This window comes from Euphorbia lathyris, chromosome 5 (assembly GCF_963576675.1).
Source record: "Euphorbia lathyris chromosome 5, ddEupLath1.1, whole genome shotgun sequence".
Classification (NCBI taxonomy): domain Eukaryota; kingdom Viridiplantae; phylum Streptophyta; class Magnoliopsida; order Malpighiales; family Euphorbiaceae; genus Euphorbia; species Euphorbia lathyris.
In genome coordinates this window covers 75,868,017-75,891,276 of record NC_088914.1, presented here as the reverse complement: position 1 = coordinate 75,891,276, position 23,260 = coordinate 75,868,017, and the positions used below count along the sequence as shown (strand labels likewise).

The window sequence follows — 23,260 nt, the reverse complement described above, 5'->3', positions numbered from 1 at the left end:
AATTAATGAACCAAAAATTGTCTTTTATTAAAATATGTATGTTGCATCACTTTGCTATAGTTGCACAGTTTGCACCACTACCAAATTATCTTCGTCTTGTCGATGTGTACATTCCATACATTCATGGAAGCCTTGGGTGTACATATTCGTAAAACACTCATAGTTGTACCTCTACAAATCGCTAGAACTCCTGAACAAGGAGAGGCGTAGGCAAGTATATCGTGCTATGAGAGCCTTTGAAATTACCCCAGTGTATGATGGATCCGACAACCCACTTTCTCATCTGAATAATTATACTCGGTGGACGAGTGTAGCTGGAGCGACGATACATCAATTAACCACCAGGTGTTACAAATCGAGCAGGCTGACGGTGAAGTCTTTCAGGATACTTTGGGAGATGGATGGACAAGATGACACCTTTTTTATTGCAATAATTGCACTTATTATTACTACTTTCTTTGTTAAATTCATTTTACACCTTTTTTTATCAAGATTTTTGTTGTTTTGACAAATTTTTGAGAAATAGTTTCCATTAATATTGTATAAAAAAGAAAAAACTAAAAAGAATTTGATAGAGGCGGTTTTAACCGCATGAACAATAGAAAAAGTGTTCCTAAAAAGGTTTAAATTACTTATCTTTTTGTATATCTAGTGACGGTAAAATTTAACGGTAATTAAATTCCGACGCTATAAATTCTTACTCCGACACCCTTCAAAAACCATCGGTACAGTTGCAACGGTTGAAATGTGGGCAGCTATCTGACGGTTTGAAAAACCGTCGCTAATATTTAAAGAGACAGTTAAAACCGTCGGTACAGTAGAAAAACATTCGCCAAAAGTCTATTTTTTTTAGTGCTGTAACAATCACCAGGTACTGCAGGAGCTGGAGGTTTATTTCACAACAGTCGGAGTTTTGCGAGGAGGCAATATCGCATTCCTGATCTCTTGTACCTTTACGCATATTGCGGAGCTTCGGGCTGTCATGTTTGCGATTAATATCGCCTGGGAACATTACCGGTTAAAGGTTTAGGTTGAGGCTGACTCTACCTATGTGATTAATTTGTGAATGCATGGCTCTCTGGACGTTCCCTGGCTGGTCAGACAGGATCGGATTTGATGTCTTAATCAATGCTCCACCATGGAGATTGTTGTTACACACATCTATCGCGCACGAAATTGAGTTGCAGACTCTTTAGCTAGGTTCCGTACTACCTGCCACACGGTCATATGGTGGAGCTCGGCTCACGTCCTTTTGTTCTTCATTTATTTTTATGACATTTGTAAGTTATCGCATACTCGTGTTTCCTAACTCTGTCTTGAGTTTATAATTTTCTTTCTTAATATATTTTAGTTTTGCTTCTGCTGGGATCCGGGGTATCAACCTAGTTGGCATGCTCGTCCTCGGCTGGTTGCTTCATCCCAGTTTTAAAAAAAATACCCATGCATCCATCATTCCGAAAAGGAAAAATTAAAACATTCTGGCTTATTTTTCTACCAAAAATGATGTTTAGGAGATGTTCAAAACAGTAAAACATTCATTTTCATTTTTCCATCTGTCTTTCAAATTTCCTTTTCGTATATAGAATAGTAGGAGTTGTATAGCTTTCAAGTTTTACACTTTTTGTGAATGTACTACTATTTGTCTTCTTCTATCATTAGAATTTTTTATTTTTTATAAAAATTATGGTTATTAATTATAATTATGATAACTAGTGGTGGATTTCCGATCAGCTTCCTTCCCTGTGGGAGTGTCGTTGGGTTCGACAGGGGAAGCTCTGATGCCAAAGTTAGTATGAAAAATGGAGAATAAACTATATTGACAAGGTAGGGTTTAAGAGAGAGAATGAATGTGTGTGTACCTCAATAGCTTGGGTGCAAGCTATTTATAATCATCTGAACATAACTTCCAGTAACCCGAAAGTCCCCATTAATGAGGTTCGAACCTTGGACTCTTCATCTACACTCCACACTGCTTATCACTGAACCAATTGCTTTTCTTGTATATTATGTCGCGCGCTGCTTAATATACCACTGCCCTTTTAGCTTCTATTATTTAATATTTGATGCGTGCACTTATTAATATCGATTAAATGTGCATAATAATAAATTATTAACAGAAAAAAACAAATATGCATAATAATAAATTATTAATAGAAAAAAATTCAAGAACATGCTCTAATTTCTTATTTATTTTATTCCTGTATATATTTTAAAATGTTAAGGACGATGTTCTAAATATTGTTACATATGTTATAAACTTTATAATTTGTGTTCTAAAAATTAAGTATAATATTTAAAAAAAATAGTAAATATATGGACCATTTTTGCATTTGTTCTATAATATAATTTATAACTCATATTCTAAATAACATAACGTATGTTCTAAAAAACATAACGTATGTTCTAAAGTTTATATTTTGTGTTCCAAAAATTAAGTATAATGTTTTAAAAAAATCAGTAGATATCTCGATCGTTTTTCATTTGTTCTATAATATAATTTATAACTCATGTTCGAAAAAACATAACACATGTTCTAAAAAACATAACGTATGTTCTAAAAAATATGTCGTACGTTCTAAACTTCATAGTTCGTATTTTAAACGTTAAAATATATGTTCTAACGTTTGTTTTAAAAAAATATATAGTTTGTGTTTTAAAAATTAAGTATAATGTTCTAAAAAAATCAGTAGATATCTCGATCGTTTTTTCATTTTTTCTATAATATAATTTATAACTCATGTTCGAAAAAACATAACACATGTTCTAAAAAACATAACGTAATGTCGTACGTTCTAAACTTCATAGTTCGTGTTTTAAAAGTTAAAATATGTGATCTAACGTATGTTTTAAAAAATATATTTTCTTATATAACATAGATTACAAAAATATAAAGGAATTAAATAAATAAGAAATTAAAGCATGTTCTTGGATTTTTTTCTATTAATAATTCATTATTATGCATATTTAATCGATATTAATAAGTGCATGCGTCAAATATTAAACAATGGAAGCTACTAGTATAATAGTATATTAAGCAGCGCGCGTGATATAATGAATAAGAGAAGCAATTGTTTCAGTGGTAAGTAGGGTGGAGTGTAGATGGAAGAGCCTAGGTTCAACTCTCACTACTAGCAGTATATAGTACTCAATCTAACCTAATCATACTTGGAACCCATGATGTCCCCACGATATCGAATCCAAATAGAAAACCGAAACACAATACTAATCCGAATAGGAAACAAGTTGTAGTGTGTTATACTGATTCAAGATATTACGACACGGTCTAGCTTTAGTAAGTCAGCTCAGACAAGGCTTAAAATTATGTTTTCTTATCAAAGTCTGTTCCATTGAACATGGACCTTAGCAGACCGATTAGACATCTGAACCCGTAAATAGGTCTAATTAATAGAAAGAGAAAGTGACTTATTTTTCTACTACAAAATTTTAGGGTTTGTGTTTATCCAGCTTGAGGCCACTCTCTTTTGTTCCATCTCTTTCTTCTTCAATGTCCTTCCTTTTCATGTTTTGTAGTATCACACGCTTTTTTTTGGGGATCAAGTTTGTAGTACTAAATAATTATGTAACTTCGATATCAGTATAGCTAGCTTATAGAAATAAAATTCATTTTTGGTACATAGTACGAGAGGTTTAGTTTTTAATGCTTCTGGACCACTCTTAATGATTTTTGGAAATATCCAAGCGCAGGAAGGATAATTAGTTAATGGATTGGGATTCAGATCCTCTCCCGTTCAACTTAAACGGGGGAGAGGTTCTGTTTAATAGATTATGGTCCTTCATTTAAGATGAAGGGCCAAGATCAAAACCCTGTGTGATTATTAGATATTTTTAACGAAAAATTCATTTTTTTCTTTAATCTCTTCTTTTCTTTTACTCTATTTAATTTTTTCCTTTTTCTACCATTCCTCCTCTTCTTCTCCACTTTCTCTCAGTTTCTGTAAATTGAACAAGTTAATTAATGATAAGAGAATATAAAAACACCAAATTCATTACCAACTAAACATGTGTCCTGCCTCATTTTAAATTCTTTTGGCACTTTTTATTAAGTTAAAACTCAACAACTAATTGGGACCAAAAAAAATAAAAAGCATCATTAGGATTTTGGTTTTTTATTTTTTGGTTTATTAAACACTTAATTTTTAATTTTAATTTTAATTTATATACATTAAGTTCCTGATCATTTATTTTTTTTATCTTATTAAATCATTGATTATCAAATTAGTAAGTTGTGAACATCTAATTCTGTTAAAAATACGTTATTAATTTCATCCGTATTTAAAATTAAAATATATAATGTTTACGGTTTGAATTAGGATTCGTACAGTTTACCATAGCTACATTACACATCCAAAACTGTTTTCAAACAGTAAAAGAATACAAATTTTGAATGCAGTGAAATGAATAAGACTGTGTTAACCGAATTTTATGTTCAAAATTAATTTTAAGGGTTTGAGATAAAAAAAATAAATAAATGATAAATGACTTGTTCAAATAAAAGATTAAGAGCTTAATGAAAAAAATAAAAAATCAAGGGCCTAAAGATGTTTTTTGCCCAAAAAAAATCAAGAACATGAAATGAAATCTATAAAATACCCCTCCAATTGTTCCTGAAACTAAATTGAGAGTGAGAGACAGAATAGAGAAGAAGAGTGATGATAGCTAAAGGAAAGGAGTGGGTTTGATGGAGAGAAAAAATGGATAAAGGAGATTAAAGAAAAAATGGATTTTCGATAAAAAAAAAAAACAAGAAAACTAATAATCACACAGGGTTTTGATCTTGGCCCTTCATCTTAAATGAAGGGCCAGAATCTATTGAACAGGACCTCTCCCGTTTAAGTTGAACGGGAGAGGATCCAAATCCAATGGATTGCAATTGACTACATGAATGCAATGTATAACGAATCTTTTAAATTTAACGGTCAGAAAAAGTTAAACAAATTGAATGGTAAGTGATATGTCAAAAAAGAAACCTGATTAATTATTATTATTGTTATCGTGAAAATCTTAATTTTGTGAATTATGTAATAATCGTGTTCATCACTTTACCTATGTTTTAATAGTTTGTTACATTCGGAGGAAGAGTTGTTACAACTGGAGCAAAGAACGTCAATTTTTGATCAAGTAACAAGCGATGTTAGATTTTACGGTGAAAAAAATTAATCAACCCCCTTTTTTCCTATGTGTCAATATAATGTGTCAATTCATTTGACTTTTGTAAGGCACATCTACACTACAAGAAAATACTTATTTACTGATGGAAAATTCCGTCAGTAAACTTCAAAATTCAGTTTACTTTTTAGTAGTGATAATACATCTTTCACATACAGTTTATTACTTTGCAACTAAAAGATTAATACTACAACAACAAGATAAAGGGTATCAAAACATTTTAAACAAGTTGAAGGGTTATATTTTGAAAGTCAAAAAAGCCAATCAAATTTTTTTTTAATAAATTTAGAGGACAAATGATGTATTAAGCTTTATAAGTATAAAAAGTGGATGCATATATAGTGATCCTTAATCAAATCAAACACAATCGCTTTAGGCATGCTAACGTTGTTGGTTAAATAAAGAAATATTGTTCCTTCTTACCTTGTTGTTTATCACCCTTAATCAAGTTATTGTAATTATGAAAATAATATATATAATAATGATTTATTATAAACTATTTTCTGTTTTAGGTAGTCAACACACTAGTCTCGAGTTTGACTCCTGGAATGATTTATTAAATCTCATTTCTTTTTCTTTTTTTAATGGAAACCTGTGATAATGTATAGTAATTAAACCTTTATCCTATCAATAATCATATTTCAGCAAATATATAAACAAATCAACGCAATAGCTTTATGCATGCAGTGCTTCCTTCATTTTCCACCTTTCTAAAATGGCCTTTCTTCTATCTTCCCCAATTTCTAATTTCTCTTTTCCCAAACTGAAACATAAAACTATTGATATTACTAAATCAAAAACACAATGCTCTCATAATTCAAATATTCCCACTGAAACTATAGTCAGACGCTCTGCAAATTACAAACCTACCATTTGGGATTCTGATTTTGTGCTTTCCTTGAGGAGTCAATATAAGGTATATATATTTATGTTAATGCTCACTTTCTTTCTTCTTTCATTGACATTGTCTGTAAAATATTCTTTAAGGCCGAATATTAGTTTGAATGATTGGAATACAAAATTTTCTCAAACATACACTTATTAATCTTTTCATATATATATGCAGGAAGAAAAGTATACAAATCGTATTAGAAAGCTCAAGGAAGAGGTGAAGACCATGCTCATCAAGTCCAGAACTCCTTGGGATCAACTTGAGCTGATTGAAATTTTACAAAGACTTGGCTTAGCATATCATTTTGAACATCAAATACATGAAATTCTGATGTGTATTTACAATAAAACACATAGTCATGATACTGATAAATCAATCAAGAAAGATTTGCATTTCACAGCTCTTGAATTTAGACTCTTGAGGCAACATGGCTTTAACATATCTCAAGGTAGTTGCATATATAAATATATTTGAACATCAAATACATGAAATTCTGATGTGTATTTACAATAAAACACATAGTCATGATACTGATAAATCAATCAAGAAAGATTTGCATTTCACAGCTCTTGAATTTAGACTCTTGAGGCAACATGGCTTTAACATATCTCAAGGTAGTTGCATATATAAATATATTTGAGTTACTTTGTTTTTTCCCCTTGAGAAAAGTCCGTGGTATATAAATTATCACAATCAATTTATCAATTTTGAATAAAATTACTTACAAAAATTAATTGATGTCCAGAGATATTCAGTGATTTTCAAGACGAGGTTGGGAACTTGAAAAGAAATCTGTACGATGATTATAAGGGAATCCTATCATTGTATGAGGCCTCATTCCTTTCAGAAGAAGGTGAGAATGTCTTAGACTCAGCAAGAGAATTTGGATACAATAAGCTGAGAAAACATGTTCAGCAAAATCAAGAAACTGACCCATATTATGCAAAATTAATAAATCATGCTTTGGAGCTCCCACTTCATTGGAGAATGCAAAGGTTGGAAAGCAGGTGGTTCATAGATATGTATGAGGTTAAGCACGGCATGGATTCTCATATATTAGAACTTGCTAAGTTGGATTTCAACAATGTCCAAGCAACATACCAGGCTGATCTTCAATACACATCATGGTTCGTAATTATTTAAATTAATCTCATCTAATTGTATATTCTTAATTGATGCGGACATCTTTTCAACAAATTCCAAGTCCAGGTTAGGGAAGTAGCAAGGTAACAAATTTCGTCAGGTATGTGGGGAAAGTGATTCAGAAAAGGAGGAAGACACACTTAAAGTTCTAGTATATCTTTTTCTTTTAAGTGTATCTACCTGGGCGGATCTCTTAGACGGATCTCCTTTGAAGGAGCTCTTCGATGGGTCTCTCCGATGGATCTACGTTAACGGATCTCTCTGATGGATCTCCTTTGACGGATCTCCTTTGATGGATCTCTTTGGCGGATCTCCTTTGAAGGAGCTCTTCGATGGATCTCTCTGATGGATCTCCTTTGACGGATCTCCTTCGACAGATCTCCTTTGACGGATCTCCTTCGACGGATCTCTTCAGCGGATCTCCTTGAAGGATCTCTTCGATGGATCTCTTCTCCTTTGAAGGATCTCTTCGATGGACCTCTTCGACGGATCTACTCCACGGATTTTTGATATAATTTGGGCAAATTTCTTTTCTTTAAGAAAAGTTTATAAAACAGCGGCACTTAACACTCAGCAAGACACTAGCTTAGTCAACTAGTGACTAGGACAGCTTCGTTGCTTAGGTCAGGAAATAGCACTTAGAGTCTATTCCTGAACCTGCTCGTTGGTAGCGCACAACTCAGCTTGACCTCTTTTACTTGGTCAGTTTTAGTTTGTTTTAAGCAAGCAATATAAATAAGGAGTTAAGGTTTAAGAAAACTTCACTCAGCAGATTTATCCAGGTTCGGCTTCTTCTAAGCCTACGTCCTGTCCCCGGAACACTTCCGAGATTTCAAATCCTCTACTGAGCTCTTTAAAGGTAGAGCCTCAAACCTTTTACAATATCAGCAATTGAGTATGACAAGAGTACCTTCCTCTATACTTCTACTCAATCCTAATCTCTCCGCTGAGTCAAATCAAAATTATGTGGAAAGGTGTTTCAACATACTCAATGTATCTACTTCAGTGTATCTACTTCGACGTATCTCCTTTAAGCATCTACATGGGCTGATCTACTTCGAAGTGTCTACATTGATGTATCTCCTTCAGGTATCTACTTTGGCGGATCTACTTCGATGTGTCTACGTTGAGGTATCTCCTTCAGGTATCTAGTTGAGCGGACCTACTTCGACATATCTACATTGGCGTATCTACTCATCGACGTATCTACTTCCAGTACCTATCTGAGTGGATCTACCTTGGCATATCTATTCATTGTATTTCTGTCAATGTATATCTACTTCGACGGATCTACCTATTGTATCTACTTCGACCCAGATTGGCGGATCTCACTCTACATTGAATCCTGGCAGATCATATTCAGATGTGGGTAATACGAACAACATGTGCACCTAATGGTGTATACCGGATGAATAACCGAGGCGGGTCCTAGAGATTACTTCCTTTACAAGGAGTGAACTTTCTTTCCTTGTTTAAGGAAGGATAGTTGCAAGCTTTCCTTCCTTAAACAAGGAAGGATATACATTCTGCCTATTTAAGTTTTCTTTCCTTCACAAGGAAGAGTATACACTTACCTATTTTACCCTTTATTTTCCTTCTTTAGTTGTAACCCTAGTAGGGGTAATTATGTCTTTAGTTTTCTTTAGGGGAGGTATTTAAGCCCCATCTTTGTAAGGATATGCAACTTTTTATCAATCAAATTATAACTTCTCTTTGAGAGTGTTTTTAGGGTTCATCCCTCTTAACAATGGGGATTTCTAATTCCTACAAGTTTAGCTTGTGAATCCGGGGGTTTCACGGCTCCTTCAAGTTTAGCTTGAGAATATCTTTGGTAGTTTACGATTGAAAACTATCGCCCGTTACCCGATCTGTATCAGTTGGTATCAGAGCCGATCGTTTCCTGACCCGAAACTTCTTTGGCAATGGTTCAGCCTCGACAATCACAAGGTTCTATGGAGGCCAGTGACCGGAAATATGAAAAGCGGAGGGAGCGCCTCGCGGAACAGATCCAAGCCAGTATTGAGAGGGAGAGGCAAGCTAACCAACGGTTCCAGGAGTTATCCACCTCTTGGGCAAACTCCCGACTGGCCGCTCTCGCCCTACTCAGACCCACCGCCGGGGATCTAAATCGGAGGAGGGAAGAAGTCCCTGAAAATGGAGAAGCCACTATCTCACCTCCTAAAGATTCAGGCCAAATTTGTCCACTGTTACGCCAGGAAGAGGTAAATCCGAAACTCTCAGTTCTTGATGTGGAAGTGAAGGGTATGCCTACTATTAGTGAGGATTTGGTTATTTGTGATGTTGTTGGTGATTTAAGTTCTCATTGTGGAGTTTTTGATAATGAATTTGTGGATGAGAACTTAAATGTATCTGTGAATGAGAAGGAAGAGGGGATAGCATGTAGGAACTTTGAAGAAGTTCAAATAGAAAATGGTGCATACTATGTGTTTGATGAAATGCCCCATAGGCAAAACTTCACTTGTATGCTTAATGAGGGTGATAACCCTAATCCTGAAGAAGTGGATGATGATTTTGGGCTGGCGAATCTCTTTAAGGCGGATGGGGAATTTATTTTATGTGTGGGGGTTGATGGCTATGGTGATGGGAGAGATGTTGGTAGATCAACGATGCTCAGATGTATAACGTCGTTTAAGTCAGACAACTCGGTAAATGGAGTGGTCGGCTTGAACTATAAGAAAGAGCGGATGGAAGCGAGAGGTCTTGGGAAAGATTGGGTGGAGGAAGAGGAGTTGTACGAATTTGAAAATAATCATGAAGGAGGTGAGCTCGAGTGGAAGATTGATAGAGCGGAGGACCATTATGAAAATGAGCTGGATAGCAACAATGAACTTGAGTATGATGATAATGGGTCCAGTAATGGGATTGAAGGGGAAGAGAGTGATTTTGATGGTGAGTTATATGATGATGGTAGGTTTCATCATCATGAGGATGGACTTGAAGATAATGAGGATGACGAAACCTATTATGATGAAGATGAGCATCAGATCACTGAGTGGGTCCCAAGTGAGGCTACTTATGAAGATGATGAGAACAGATTTCATTGTGATGATGAGTTGGAGGATGGTGAGTGGTGCCAAAATGAATATACTTATGAGGTTGATGAAAGTAGGTCTTATGAAGATGAGTCAAGGAACATTGAGTGGAACTAAAGCGGGACTCCTAATTATGATGATAATGAAAATAGGTTCTACTGTGATGATGAGTTGGAGGATGTTGGATGGAACCAAAATGAGTACACCTACGATGACGACGACCAAGAGCTTCATGGAACACTTGACGAATGGGAAGGGCAGTTCGAGTGATAAAGGGCACATGGTCTGCTGGTGTTTAAAGGCGAGTGTGATCCTATTTCTTTTTTTTTTAAAAAGAGAGTATGATGCAGACATCTTTTCAACAAATTCCAAGACCAGGTTAGGGAAGTAGCAAGGTAACAAATTTCGTCAGGTATGTGGGGAAAGTGATTCAGAAGAGGAGGAAGACACACTTAAAGTTCTAGTATATCTTTTTCTTTTAAGTGTATCTACCTAGGCGGATCTCTTAGACGGATCTCCTTTGAAGGAGCTCTTCGATGGGTCTCTCCGATGGATCTACGTTGACGGATCACTCTGATGGATCTCCTTTGATGGATCTCCTTCGACGGATCTCCTTTGAAGGAGCTCTTCGATGGATCTCCTTTGACGGATCTCCTTCGACGGATCTCCTTTGACGGATCTCCTTCGACGGATCTCCTTTGATGGATCTCTTCGGCGGATCTCCTTGAAGGATCTCTTCGATGGATCTCTTCGGCGGATCTCCTTTGAAGGATCTCTTCGATGGACCTCTTCAACGGATCTACTCCACGGATCTCTTCGATGGATCTACTCAACGTATCTACTTCAGTGTATCTATTTCGACGTATCTCCTTTAAGCATCTACCTGGGCTGATCTACTTCGAAGTGTCTACATTGATGTATCTCCTTCAGGTATCTACTTTGGCGGATCTACTTCGATGTGTCTACGTTGAGGTATCTCCTTCAGGTATCTAGTTGAGCGGACCTACTTCGACATATCTACATTGGCGTATCTACTCATCGACGTATCTACTTCCAGTACCTATCTGAGTGGATCTACCTTGGCATATCTATTCATTGTATTTCTGTCAATGTATATCTACTTCGACGGATCTACCTATTGTATCTACTTCGACCCAGATTGGCGGATCTCACTCTACATTGAATCCTGGCAGATCATATTCAGATGTGGGTAATACGAACAACATGTGCACCTAATGGCGTATACCGGATGAATAACCGAGGCGGGTCCTAGAGATTACTTCCTTTACAAGGAGTGAACTTTCTTTCCTTGTTTAAGGAAGGATAGTTGCAAGCTTTCCTTCCTTAAACAAGGAAGGATATACATTCTGCCTATTTAAGTTTTCTTTCCTTCACAAGGAAGAGTATACACTTACCTATTTTACCCTTTATTTTCCTTCTTTAGTTGTAACCCTAGTAGGGGTAATTATGTCTTTAGTTTTCTTTAGGGGAGGTATTTAAACCCCATCTTTGTAAGGATATGCAACTTTTTATCAATCAAATTATAACTTCTCTTTGAGAGTGTTTTTAGGGTTCATCCCTCTTAACAATGGGGATTTCTAATTCCTACAAGTTTAGCTTGTGAATCCGGGGGTTTCACGGCTCCTTCAAGTTTAGCTTGAGAATATCTTTGGTAGTTTACGATTGAAAACTATCGCCCGTTACCCGATCTGTATCAGTTGGTATCAGAGCCGATCGTTTCCTGACCCGAAACTTCTTTGGCAATGGTTCAGCCTCGACAATCACAAGGTTCTATGGAGGCCAGTGACCGGAAATATGAAAAGCGGAGGGAGCGCCTCGCGGAACAGATCCAAGCCAGTATTGAGAGGGAGAGGCAAGCTAACCAACGGTTCCAGGAGTTATCCACCTCTTGGGCAAACTCCCGACTGGCCGCTCTCGCCCTACTCAGACCCACCGCCGGGGATCTAAATCGGAGGAGGGAAGAAGTCCCTGAAAATGGAGAAGCCACTATCTCACCTCCTAAAGATTCAGGCCAAATCTGTCCACTGTTGCGCCAGGAAGAGGTAAATCCGAAACTCTCAGTTCTTGATGTGGAAGTGAAGGGTATGCCTACTATTAGTGAGGATTTGGTTATTTGTGATGTTGTTGGTGATTTAGGTTCTCATTGTGGAGTTTTTGATAATGAATTTGTGGATGAGAACTTAAATGTATCTGTGAATGAGGAGGAAGAGGGGATAGCATGTAGGAACTTTGAAGAAGTTCAAATAGAAAATGGTGCATACTATGTGTTTGATGAAATGCCCCATAGGCAAAACTTCACTTGTATGCTTAATGAGGGTGATAACCCTAATCCTGAAGAAGTGGATGATGATTTTGGGCTGGCGAATCTCTTTAAGGCGGATGGGGAATTTATTTTATGTGTGGGGGTTGATGGCTATGGTGATGGGAGAGATGTTGGTGGATCAACGATGCTCAATGTATAACGTCGTTTAAGTCAGACAACTCGGTAAATGGAGTGGTCGGCTTGAACTATAAGAAAGAGCGGATGGAAGCGAGAGGTCTTGGGAAAGATTGGGTGGAGGAAGAGGAGTTGTACGAATTTGAAAATAATCATGAAGGAGGTGAGCTCGAGTGGAAGATTGATAGAGAGGAGGGCCATTATGAAAATGAGCTGGATAGCAACAATGAACTTGAGTATGATGATAATGGGTCCAGTAATGGGATTGAAGGGGAAGAGAGTGATTTTGATGGTGAGTTATATGATGACGGTAGGTTTCATCATCATGAGGATGGACTTGAAGATAATGAGGATGACGAAACCTATTATGATGAAGATGAGCATCAGATCACTGAGTGGGTCCCAAGTGAGGCTACTTATGAAGATGATGAGAACAGATTTCATTGTGATGATGAGTTGGAGGATGGTGAGTGGTGCCAAAATGAATATACTTATGAGGTTGATGAAAGTAGGTCTTATGAAGATGAGTCAAGGAACATTGAGTGGAACCAAAGCGGGACTCCTAATTATGACGATAATGAAAATAGGTTCTACTGTGATGATGAGTTGGAGGATGTTGGATGGAACCAAAATGAGTACACCTACGATGACGACGACCAAGAGCTTCATGGAACACTTGACGAATGGGAAGGGCAGTTCGAGTGATAAAGGGCACATGGTCTGCTGGTGTTTAAAGGCGAGTGTGATCCTATTTCTTTTTTTTTTAAAAAGAGAGTATGATGCAGACATCTTTTCAACAAATTCCAAGACCAGGTTAGGGAAGTAGCAAGGTAACAAATTTCGTCAGGTATGTGGGGAAAGTGATTCAGAAGAGGAGGAAGACACACTTAAAGTTCTAGTATATCTTTTTCTTTCAAGTGTATTACCTAGGCGGATCTCTTAGACGGATCTCCTTTGAAGGAGCTCTTCGATGGGTCTCTCCGATGGATCTACGTTGACGGATCTCTCTGATGGATCTCCTTTGATGGATCTCCTTCGACGGATCTCCTTTGAAGGAGCTCTTCGATGGATCTCTCCGATGGATCTTCTTTGACGGATCTCCTTCGACGGATCTCCTTTGACGGATCTCCTTCGACGGATCTCCTTTGATGGATCTCTTCGGCGGATCTCCTTGAAGGATCTCTTCGATGGATCTCTTCGGCGGATCTCCTTTGAAGGATCTCTTCGATGGACCTCTTCGACGGATCTACTCCACGGATCTCTTCGATGGATCTACTCAACGTATCTACTTCAGTGTATCTATTTCGACGTATCTCCTTTAAGCATCTACCTGGGCTGATCTACTTCGAAGTGTCTACATTGATGTATCTCCTTCAGGTATCTACTTTGGCGGATCTACTTCGATGTGTCTACGTTGAGGTATCTCCTTCAGGTATCTAGTTGAGCGGACCTACTTCGACATATCTACATTGGCGTATCTACTCATCGACGTATCTACTTCCAGTACCTATCTGAGTGGATCTACCTTGGCATATCTATTCATTGTATTTCTGTCAATGTATATCTACTTCGACGTATCTACCTATTGTATCTACTTCGACCCAGATTGGCGGATCTCACTCTACATTGAATCCTGGCAGATGATATTCAGATGTGGGTAATACGAACAACATGTGCACCTAATGGCGTATACCGGATGAATAACCGAGGCGGGTCCTAGAGATTACTTCCTTTACAAGGAGTGAACTTTCTTTCCTTGTTTAAGGAAGGATAGTTGCAAGCTTTCCTTCCTTAAACAAGGAAGGATATACATTCTGCCTATTTAAGTTTTCTTTCCTTCACAAGGAAGAGTATACACTTACCTATTTTACCCTTTATTTTCCTTCTTTAGTTGTAACCCTAGTAGGGGTAATTATGTCTTTAGTTTTCTTTAGGGGAGGTATTTAAACCCCATCTTTGTAAGGATATGCAACTTTTTATCAATCAAATTATAACTTCTCTTTGAGAGTGTTTTTAGGGTTCATCCCTCTTAACAATGGGGATTTCTAATTCCTACAAGTTTAGCTTGTGAATCCGGGGGTTTCACGGCTCCTTCAAGTTTAGCTTGAGAATATCTTTGGTAGTTTACGATTGAAAACTATCGCCCGTTACCCGATCTGTATCAGTTGGTATCAGAGCCGATCGTTTCCTGACCCGAAACTTCTTTGGCAATGGTTCAGCCTCGACAATCACAAGGTTCTATGGAGGCCAGTGACCGGAAATATGAAAAGCGGAGGGAGCGCCTCGCGGAACAGATCCAAGCCAGTATTGAGAGGGAGAGGCAAGCTAACCAACGGTTCCAGGAGTTATCCACCTCTTGGGCAAACTCCCGACTGGCCGCTCTCGCCCTACTCAGACCCACCGCCGGGGATCTAAATCGGAGGAGGGAAGAAGTCCCTGAAAATGGAGAAGCCACTATCTCACCTCCTAAAGATTCAGGCCAAATCTGTCCACTGTTGCGCCAGGAAGAGGTAAATCCGAAACTCTCAGTTCTTGATGTGGAAGTGAAGGGTATGCCTACTATTAGTGAGGATTTGGTTATTTGTGATGTTGTTGGTGATTTAAGTTCTCATTGTGGAGTTTTTGATAATGAATTTGTGGATGAGAACTTAAATGTATCTGTGAATGAGGAGGAAGAGGGGATAGCATGTAGGAACTTTGAAGAAGTTCAAATAGAAAATGGTGCATACTATGTGTTTGATGAAATGCCCCATAGGCAAAACTTCACTTGTATGCTTAATGAGGGTGATAACCCTAATCCTGAAGAAGTGGATGATGATTTTGGGCTGGCGAATCTCTTTAAGGCGGATGGGGAATTTATTTTATGTGTGGGGGTTGATGGCTATGGTGATGGGAGAGATGTTGGTGGATCAACGATGCTCAATGTATAACGTCGTTTAAGTCAGACAACTCGGTAAATGGAGTGGTCGGCTTGAACTATAAGAAAGAGCGGATGGAAGCGAGAGGTCTTGGGAAAGATTGGGTGGAGGAAGAGGAGTTGTACGAATTTGAAAATAATCATGAAGGAGGTGAGCTCGAGTGGAAGATTGATAGAGAGGAGGGCCATTATGAAAATGAGCTGGATAGCAACAATGAACTTGAGTATGATGATAATGGGTCCAGTAATGGGATTGAAGGGGAAGAGAGTGATTTTGATGGTGAGTTATATGATGACGGTAGGTTTCATCATCATGAGGATGGACTTGAAGATAATGAGGATGACGAAACCTATTATGATGAAGATGAGCATCAGATCACTGAGTGGGTCCCAAGTGAGGCTACTTATGAAGATGATGAGAACAGATTTCATTGTGATAATGAGTTGGAGGATGGTGAGTGGTGCCAAAATGAATATACTTATGAGGTTGATGAAAGTAGGTCTTATGAAGATGAGTCAAGGAACATTGAGTGGAACCAAAGTGGGACTCCTAATTATGAAGATAATGAAAATAGGTTCTACTGTGATGATGAGTTGGAGGACGTTGGATGGAACCAAAATGAGTACACCTACGATGACGACGACCAAGAGCTTCATGGAACACTTGACGAATAGGAAGGGCAGTTCGAGTGATAAAGGGCACATGGTCTGCTGGTGTTTAAAGGCGAGTGTGATCCTATTTCTTTTTTTTTAAAAAAGAGAGTATGATGCGGACATCTTTTCAACAAATTCCAAGACCAGGTTAGGGAAGTAGCAAGGTAACAAATTTCGTCAGGTATGTGGGGAAAGTGATTCAGAAGAGGAGGAAGACACACTTAAAGTTCTAGTATATCTTTTTCTTTTAAGTGTATCTATCTAGGCGGATCTCTTAGACGGATCTCCTTTGAAGGAGCTCTTCGATGGGTCTCTCCGATGGATCTACGTTGACGGATCTCTCTGATGGATCTCCTTTGACGGATCTCCTTCGACGGATCTCCTTTGATGGATCTCTTCGGCGGATCTCCTTTGAAGGAGCTCTTCGATGGATCTCTCCGATGGATCTCCTTTGACGGATCTCCTTCGATGGATCTCCTTTGACGGATCTCCTTCGACGGATCTCCTTTGATGGATCTCTTCGGCGGATCTCCTTGAAGGATCTCTTCGATGGATCTCTTCGGCGGATCTCCTTTGAAGGATCTCTTCGATGGACCTCTTCGACGGATCTACTCCACGGATCTCTTCGATGGATCTACTCAACGTATCTATTTCGACGTATCTCCTTTAAGCATCTACCTGGGCTGATCTACTTCGAAGTGTCTACATTGATGTATCTCCTTCAGGTATCTACTTTGGCGGATCTACTTCGATGTGTCTACGTTGAGGTATCTCCTTCAGGTATCTAGTTGAGCGGACCTACTTCGACATATCTACATTGGCGTATCTACTCATCGACGTATCTACTTCCAGTACCTATCTGAGTGGATCTACCTTGGCATATCTATTCATTGTATTTCTGTCAATGTATATCTACTTCGACGGATCTACCTATTGTATCTACTTCGACCCAGATTGGCGGATCTCACTCTACATTGAATCCTGGCAGATCATATTCAGATGTGGGTAATACGAACAACATGTGCACCTAATGGCGTATACCGGATGAATAACCGAGGTGGGTCCTAGAGATTACTTCCTTTACAAGGAGTGAACTTTCTTTCCTTGTTTAAGGAAGGATAGTTGCAAGCTTTCCTTCCTTAAACAAGGAAGGATATACATTCTGTCTATTTAAGTTTTCTTTCCTTCACAAGGAAGAGTATACACTTACCTATTTTACCCTTTATTTTCCTTCTTTAGTTGTAACCCTAGTAAGGGTAATTATGTCTTTAGTTTTCTTTAGGGGAGGTATTTAAACCCCATCTTTGTAAGGATATGCAACTTTTTATCAATCAAATTATAACTTCTCTTTGAGAGTGTTTTTAAGGTTCATCCCTCTTAACAATGGTCCTATAGAACAATCTCTTTTTTTCCATTTGCATCGGTCCTATAGAGTTATCATTTGCATCAACCTTTGATAGGGCTGATGCAAATGAACAATCTCTTTTTTTCCCCAATTCCCTTTTCGTGAGTAGACCTAATATTAAAGAAAGAAGTTTACTAAAAAAAATCCAGAAGGTCGCGAAGAACAATTCATATCATGGAAACTATCAGTTGCCGACATTGTCATCTCTTTCCCTGAGTCTGAGTTAAGTACCTTTCCTTCACTTCGTTCGTGCTTCCGGCCTTTCAAGAATTTGTATTTCATCTTCAAAACCAGAAGTTTCGCATAAAACGCTTTACCTAAAAAAAAACCTAGACGGGCCTGAACGTCCGCTTTCTCAAAACTGGTCGTACTGCAATAGAGAAGCCTTGTTCCTCATTCTGGAAACCAGATTCTCTTCTATCTCATTCTCCAGTGGCTTGTTCCTCAGCAATCCCGATTTCCACCTTGCTCCTTATGATATTTTTGGTAATTTCCCTTCAATCTTGTTTATCCACTTGTCTTCTACTTTCAAATTATGCTGGTTAGGTATTATGATTTGAGTAATTTCACAAGCTTGGATTGAAATACCTATATGGTTTGATATGGGTCTTGTTTTTGTTTTAATTTAGGTATTTTGGAAGTTCATATACTTTTGTTTTTGTTTTAATTTAGGTATTTATCTTTTATTGATGTTCATTACCTCTATAATTTATCAGTTGGCTTGCTAGCTACCTTCAATATTGGGAGTTCTCAATCTCTGAGTGATCTACATCTTCTTATATTCCCTTCTACAAGCTTACTGTGAGTGATCTGCATCATGTATCCGTTTTTTTTTCATTATTATGAGTGAAAAAATCTTGATTAATTTGACACTATGACTGCTGGATTCTGTTTATTTCTTAAGATAAGAAAAGAGGCCTACCTGATATCCCCATTTGTAATAGTAAAATTATGAATCTGTTTTTCGTTAACGCATGCATATCTCTTTTCCAGAAAAGCTCTTGAATCCTGAATTCATATCATCTTATCTTATCTTAAGGAGTTTTATCTTAACTTAATTAAGGAGGTTTGTTTATGAAGTTAGATATAATTATACCGGTAAGCCAACCATAACACTGAGTAGAGATATATTATTGATGGTTCCTTGATCATTTATGACAAGTTGAAGTGGCACTTCCATTATAAATGGTCCCTTTCCATTTTTACTTCCATGAGCTGACCCTACAGTGAGTTTGAGTATAGTATATTACATAGTAATAAGGTTTAAGAATTAGCTAGGATGGAAAAGGTATTTCTTTCCATTTCTTTTTGCCTTTGAAATTTCTACGTAGTTATGGTTTTGTGGTAGCTCTTGACTTCTTGTTAGTTGATGACCAAAATTGCTTCCTCAACTCTGGTCGTTCTTGTTAGTTGATGGTTTTATGGTAGCTCTTGAAATGGGAATCATGGAGAGTAGAATAATGCTTCCTTGGATACAAACATGTCTAGAGAATGGGAGCGTCTGCCACTAATCTATACTTTAATCACTATTATTAATTGTTTAATTCAGTCTGAATCTGATGTTACAAGTTTAGCTCCATCATCACCATCAAGGTCTCCAAAACGCCCTGTATATTATGTACAGAGTCCTTCAAGGGATTCACATGATGGGGACAAATCATCTTCTTTGCAACCAAGTCCAATGGAATCACCTTCACACCCTTCCTTTGGACGCCATTCCAGAAATTCATCAGCTAGTAGGTTTTCAGGGATATTCAGATCATCCTCAGGAAGGAAAGGTAGCAGGAAAAGAAATGATAATAAAGAGTGGAATGATAAAGGATGGCCTGAATGTAATGTGATTATGGAAGAAGGAGCTTGTGATGAGGATAAAGCCTTCACTAGATGGTTTCAGATTTTGATTGCCATTTGTAGTTTCATCATCTTGTTTAGTGTTTTTTGCTTGATTATTTGGGGTGCTAGCCGCCCTTTCAAGACTGAAACTACTGTCAAGGTATGGCTTTTACTTATTTATTTCTTATCTCCATATTTGTATGTTATTATTTGAAGAATTAGGTCTTTATATATCAGTGTTGAAATTGTGTTATGATGAGCCAAGAGTTGGTTAATTTTGCAATGATGTGTTTTAGAGGCTCTTGAGTGCCTAGCTTGTGTTCTCATACAGTTTGTGTAATAGCCTGGTCCAACCACATTAAGACTGTCTCTCTCAAAACAAATCCCATTATGCTTTATTTTCTTCATATTTCACATATCTTGAACCACAGATTTTAATGTTTGCTGCTGCTAATTAATAGATCCAGAGGTGAGATTTGTGAAAAACGAGTCGAAAGAAGTTGGTAACTCGAATGACCGGAGAGCAGGGAGGTTTACTGCGAGACGGGGAGTGGATGAGGTTTGCTCAGTAAACGACGATGTCACCGTTCAGATGCGTTCGCCGACTGAGTGATTAGTGGCTTCCATTCTCGGTTAGTCTTTGCTGCTTGTTGATTTATTGGTTTCAATATTTGTAAATGAATAATCGTTTTGTGTAATTGAGAGATTTATACAATTCTAAACTTTTGTTGCTCTGGTTTAACTAGTTTAATGGAGTGTCAATTTGAGAAGAACACTTGCTCTGGTTCATCTTTTGTCTCAGAAAACCATCGAATGTTCATCTCTTCCAAAGGAGGTTGTAGAAGCTGCCAAAGCATCAATGGGTAGAAGCACAGTTGGTGGTTGTTCTTATGCAGTTACTTTGTCAATCATATTTCTTACTTATTATTTCATTCGTTTAATTATTACTATTCCTATCACAGGACATGATTGGTCTCCTATTGACTTGATTAATGTCTAGCGGTTTGCTCAGAGGGTAATGGATCTGTCGGAGTACAGGAGGAAGCTGTAGGAATATCTGGTTACGAAAATGAACGACATAGCTCCCAATTTGGCCTCCTTGATTGGCGAAGTTGTTGGGGCTCGCTTGATATCTCATGCTGGAAGCCTTTCATCCACCCTTCAGATCCTTGGTGCAGAGAAGGCATTGTTCAGGTGTTGTAGCTGTCACTAACAGTGTTTTTACTGGTCTCAATTATTTTTGTGTTTGTAGGGGATCACTATGTACATCTCTGCTTCGTTTAGTTAGTGCCTTATCTTTACAACTGCATTTGCATTTTTTATTCATTAATATGAACGAACAAACTTTAGACATAGGTAACCATGTGATATTAGATAATCAACTTCAATAATAAATTATTAACTTGAAACCCTCCAAAGGATGAATAAATCATCTGGAACTTGAGAAGGGATTCATTATTCGTCAAATAGACTTGAAATTGCACCAATTGGTAAACGTTAAACTTTTATATATATATATATATATATATATATATGTGTATGTATATATAATTTTCCCTCACCCAAGGCTAATTTTGTACATTTTCCCACTTATTTATACGTTAATATTATGTTACTATATGCAAGATGAGAAGTTCCAATTAATAAATTTGCTCAAAAGTTAAATATATATTATTTTAATTTATCAAATATTTTTGTATGAACATTTTTCGTCCTCTCCCCTGCCTCCAAAGGAACAACACAAAGAAAAGACATTTATTCATCCCTCGTAGGCATGAATATTCATCTAGATTATAAATAAAGCACCATTAGTTCAGCTATAATGCACACAACACCAAATATCTACCAAAATCTTTAAACATTACCTGCATGAAACTCTTGCTTCTTAACTACTGTATTTATATTATTCAACTCGCACACTTTTGCTTCACCTGTATATATATCAAATAAATATAACTTGCCTATGTCTTAAGCCTGCACTTCACCTGTGTATATAAACGACCATTCCGCTATAATGCTTCATTGCACCATTGACAATCTCATATAACATTTTATACTTCAAGATTTGGTAACCATCTCTATGAAACTTAGTAATGTTTTCTTGTATTAGTTAGTCACTGATTAACTTTTATCATTTGGTAAAGATGTTACAAAATACCAAGGAGCTGAAAGAGAAGCTGAAAGCTCGTCTTCCGCAGAAATCTCATCTTTTCCAAAATGGAGGCTTAGGGACAGACAAGGTATGAACTTATCTATCTTTGAGTGTCCACTTTTCGGAGTGTTTTCATTGTTTTCTCACCGAGTTCTTGAACAGGTAAAACTGGGGACCGCTGATTGGAGAAAAAGATACTACAAGGAAAAGTTCTCTGCAGAAAATGCTAGTGATATTGAAAGCACCAGAGAAGATATAGTATGACTTTCGAAACTGAATTTCGAAAAAAAGCTGCATACTTTTGTTCTTTTGTTCTTTGTTATTATGAACGAACTAAATTCTCGGTTGATTTTGAAGGTAGAAAAGTACACATATATAAGGTTTGCATTGGGTCCTTGTTTATTATTTCTCAGAGGTGCCATCATGCACATGGTATGAACTTTGTAATATAGTGCAAGAATGTAATTGTGCAGAAAAAACATTGACAGTGGAATCTCATGTTAGGTTTTATCGGTACCATTACGCTCCATTTGCTTCGGATATGAAAGGTCTAGCCCGGGTCAAGGTGAAGTTTCATAAGGGTTCACCTTTTAAACCCTTTGATCAGCTCATGGCAGTGTTACCTCCAAGGAGGCAAGTTGGCCTTGTATTAATTGGTAGCTTAGCTGAATGAATAAGAATGTCTTGATTGTTTAGAATGTTCTTTTGCAGCTCGCAGTTTCTTCCGAAAGCATATCAGAAGCTGATGATCGATGAGGATTCGAACATTATCGACTTCTATCCTGATGCTAAGGCCTCTTTGAAACAGTCTTAGCTTTTCTTTCTGTTTTCTTTGAGTTTCTTAGTAGTTTCTGTTCTATATGGACAGAGTTCGACGTTGATACAGATGGAACGCGGTTTATATGGCAGGTTTGCAGATACATTTACCTAACATGTTATTCAGTCCTGATACTAATTCATCTATTGTGTTATGAAAGGCGAAATGTAAGCTTTCCTTTATAGATGAAGAACTGCTTTGGGTGAGACCCAAAAAGCGGAGAAGGAAATTGAGGTATATGACTAGTTCTTCTACAAGTATACAGGTAACCATTGATTCATCCCGATTGCTAATTCTGCAGAAGCATAAAGCACAAAGAAATATGGAGAATGTTTATAAGATGTTCATGAGAAGATCAAATATGTCGGACTCGCTGTTATTGCCACTTGTTTCAAACTTGGATCCTGTGTTAGCTTATTTTTTAATTAATCATTTGTATCTTGCAAATTTTGATTAGAAATTCAGAATCTCTCGTAGATAGGTCATATTTACTTTCATGTAAATGAATATTATGAGTATTCTTTTCTTGTTTTCTTCATATTATTTAATATCCTATAGAGCTCCATTCAATCCAAATTTTCTTCGTAGAATATTGAAATTAAATTCTGGAAAAATAAATAAATTCATTATTTGCATCGGCCCTTACATATGGCCGATGCAAATAATACAATCATTTGCATCGGCCCTTGAAAGGACCGATGCAAATAAAGAATCATTTGCATCGGCCGTTGTAAGGGGCCGATGCAAAT

At 37.3% G+C, this 23,260-nt stretch overlaps 2 protein-coding genes across 11 annotated transcripts; both read left to right on the top strand.

Moving 5' to 3' along the window:
- Positions 1-6,247: 6,247 nt before the first annotated feature.
- On the top strand, positions 6,248-8,586 carry LOC136230987 (terpene synthase 10-like). Of its 4 annotated transcripts, none has more exons than XM_066020214.1 (3): positions 6,248-6,527; positions 6,825-7,206; positions 8,197-8,586. In XM_066020214.1, the coding sequence occupies exons 1-3, from the start codon at positions 6,248-6,250 to the stop codon at positions 8,372-8,374; spliced, it is 840 nt and encodes a 279-aa protein (XP_065876286.1). In that variant the 3' UTR covers positions 8,375-8,586. The 4 variants fall into 4 exon arrangements, with proteins under 4 accessions (XP_065876286.1, XP_065876283.1, XP_065876284.1 ...); XM_066020211.1 differs by having other exon boundaries at positions 6,384-6,693; positions 8,312-8,581; XM_066020212.1 differs by having other exon boundaries at positions 6,384-6,693; positions 8,229-8,378.
- A 9,171-nt stretch (positions 8,587-17,757) lies between these two features.
- LOC136231064 (5'-3' exoribonuclease 3-like) lies at positions 17,758-22,940 on the top strand. 7 transcript variants are annotated; one of them, XR_010689659.1, is made up of 10 exons: positions 17,758-18,195; positions 18,426-18,510; positions 20,004-20,174; positions 20,289-20,423; positions 20,505-20,736; positions 21,687-21,782; positions 21,857-21,952; positions 22,052-22,126; positions 22,199-22,327; positions 22,406-22,940. XR_010689659.1 is itself a non-coding variant. In XM_066020310.1 (8 exons), exons 5-8 carry the CDS (start codon positions 21,687-21,689, stop codon positions 22,271-22,273), a joined length of 342 nt encoding a protein of 113 aa, XP_065876382.1. In that variant the 5' UTR covers positions 17,758-18,195; positions 18,426-20,174; positions 20,289-20,423; positions 20,505-20,736; the 3' UTR covers positions 22,274-22,940. The 7 variants fall into 7 exon arrangements, 1 of the variants encoding a protein (XP_065876382.1); XR_010689662.1 differs by having other exon boundaries at positions 19,334-20,174; positions 21,857-22,327; XR_010689660.1 differs by having other exon boundaries at positions 18,426-19,702; positions 21,857-22,327.
- Positions 22,941-23,260: the final 320 nt, after the last annotated feature.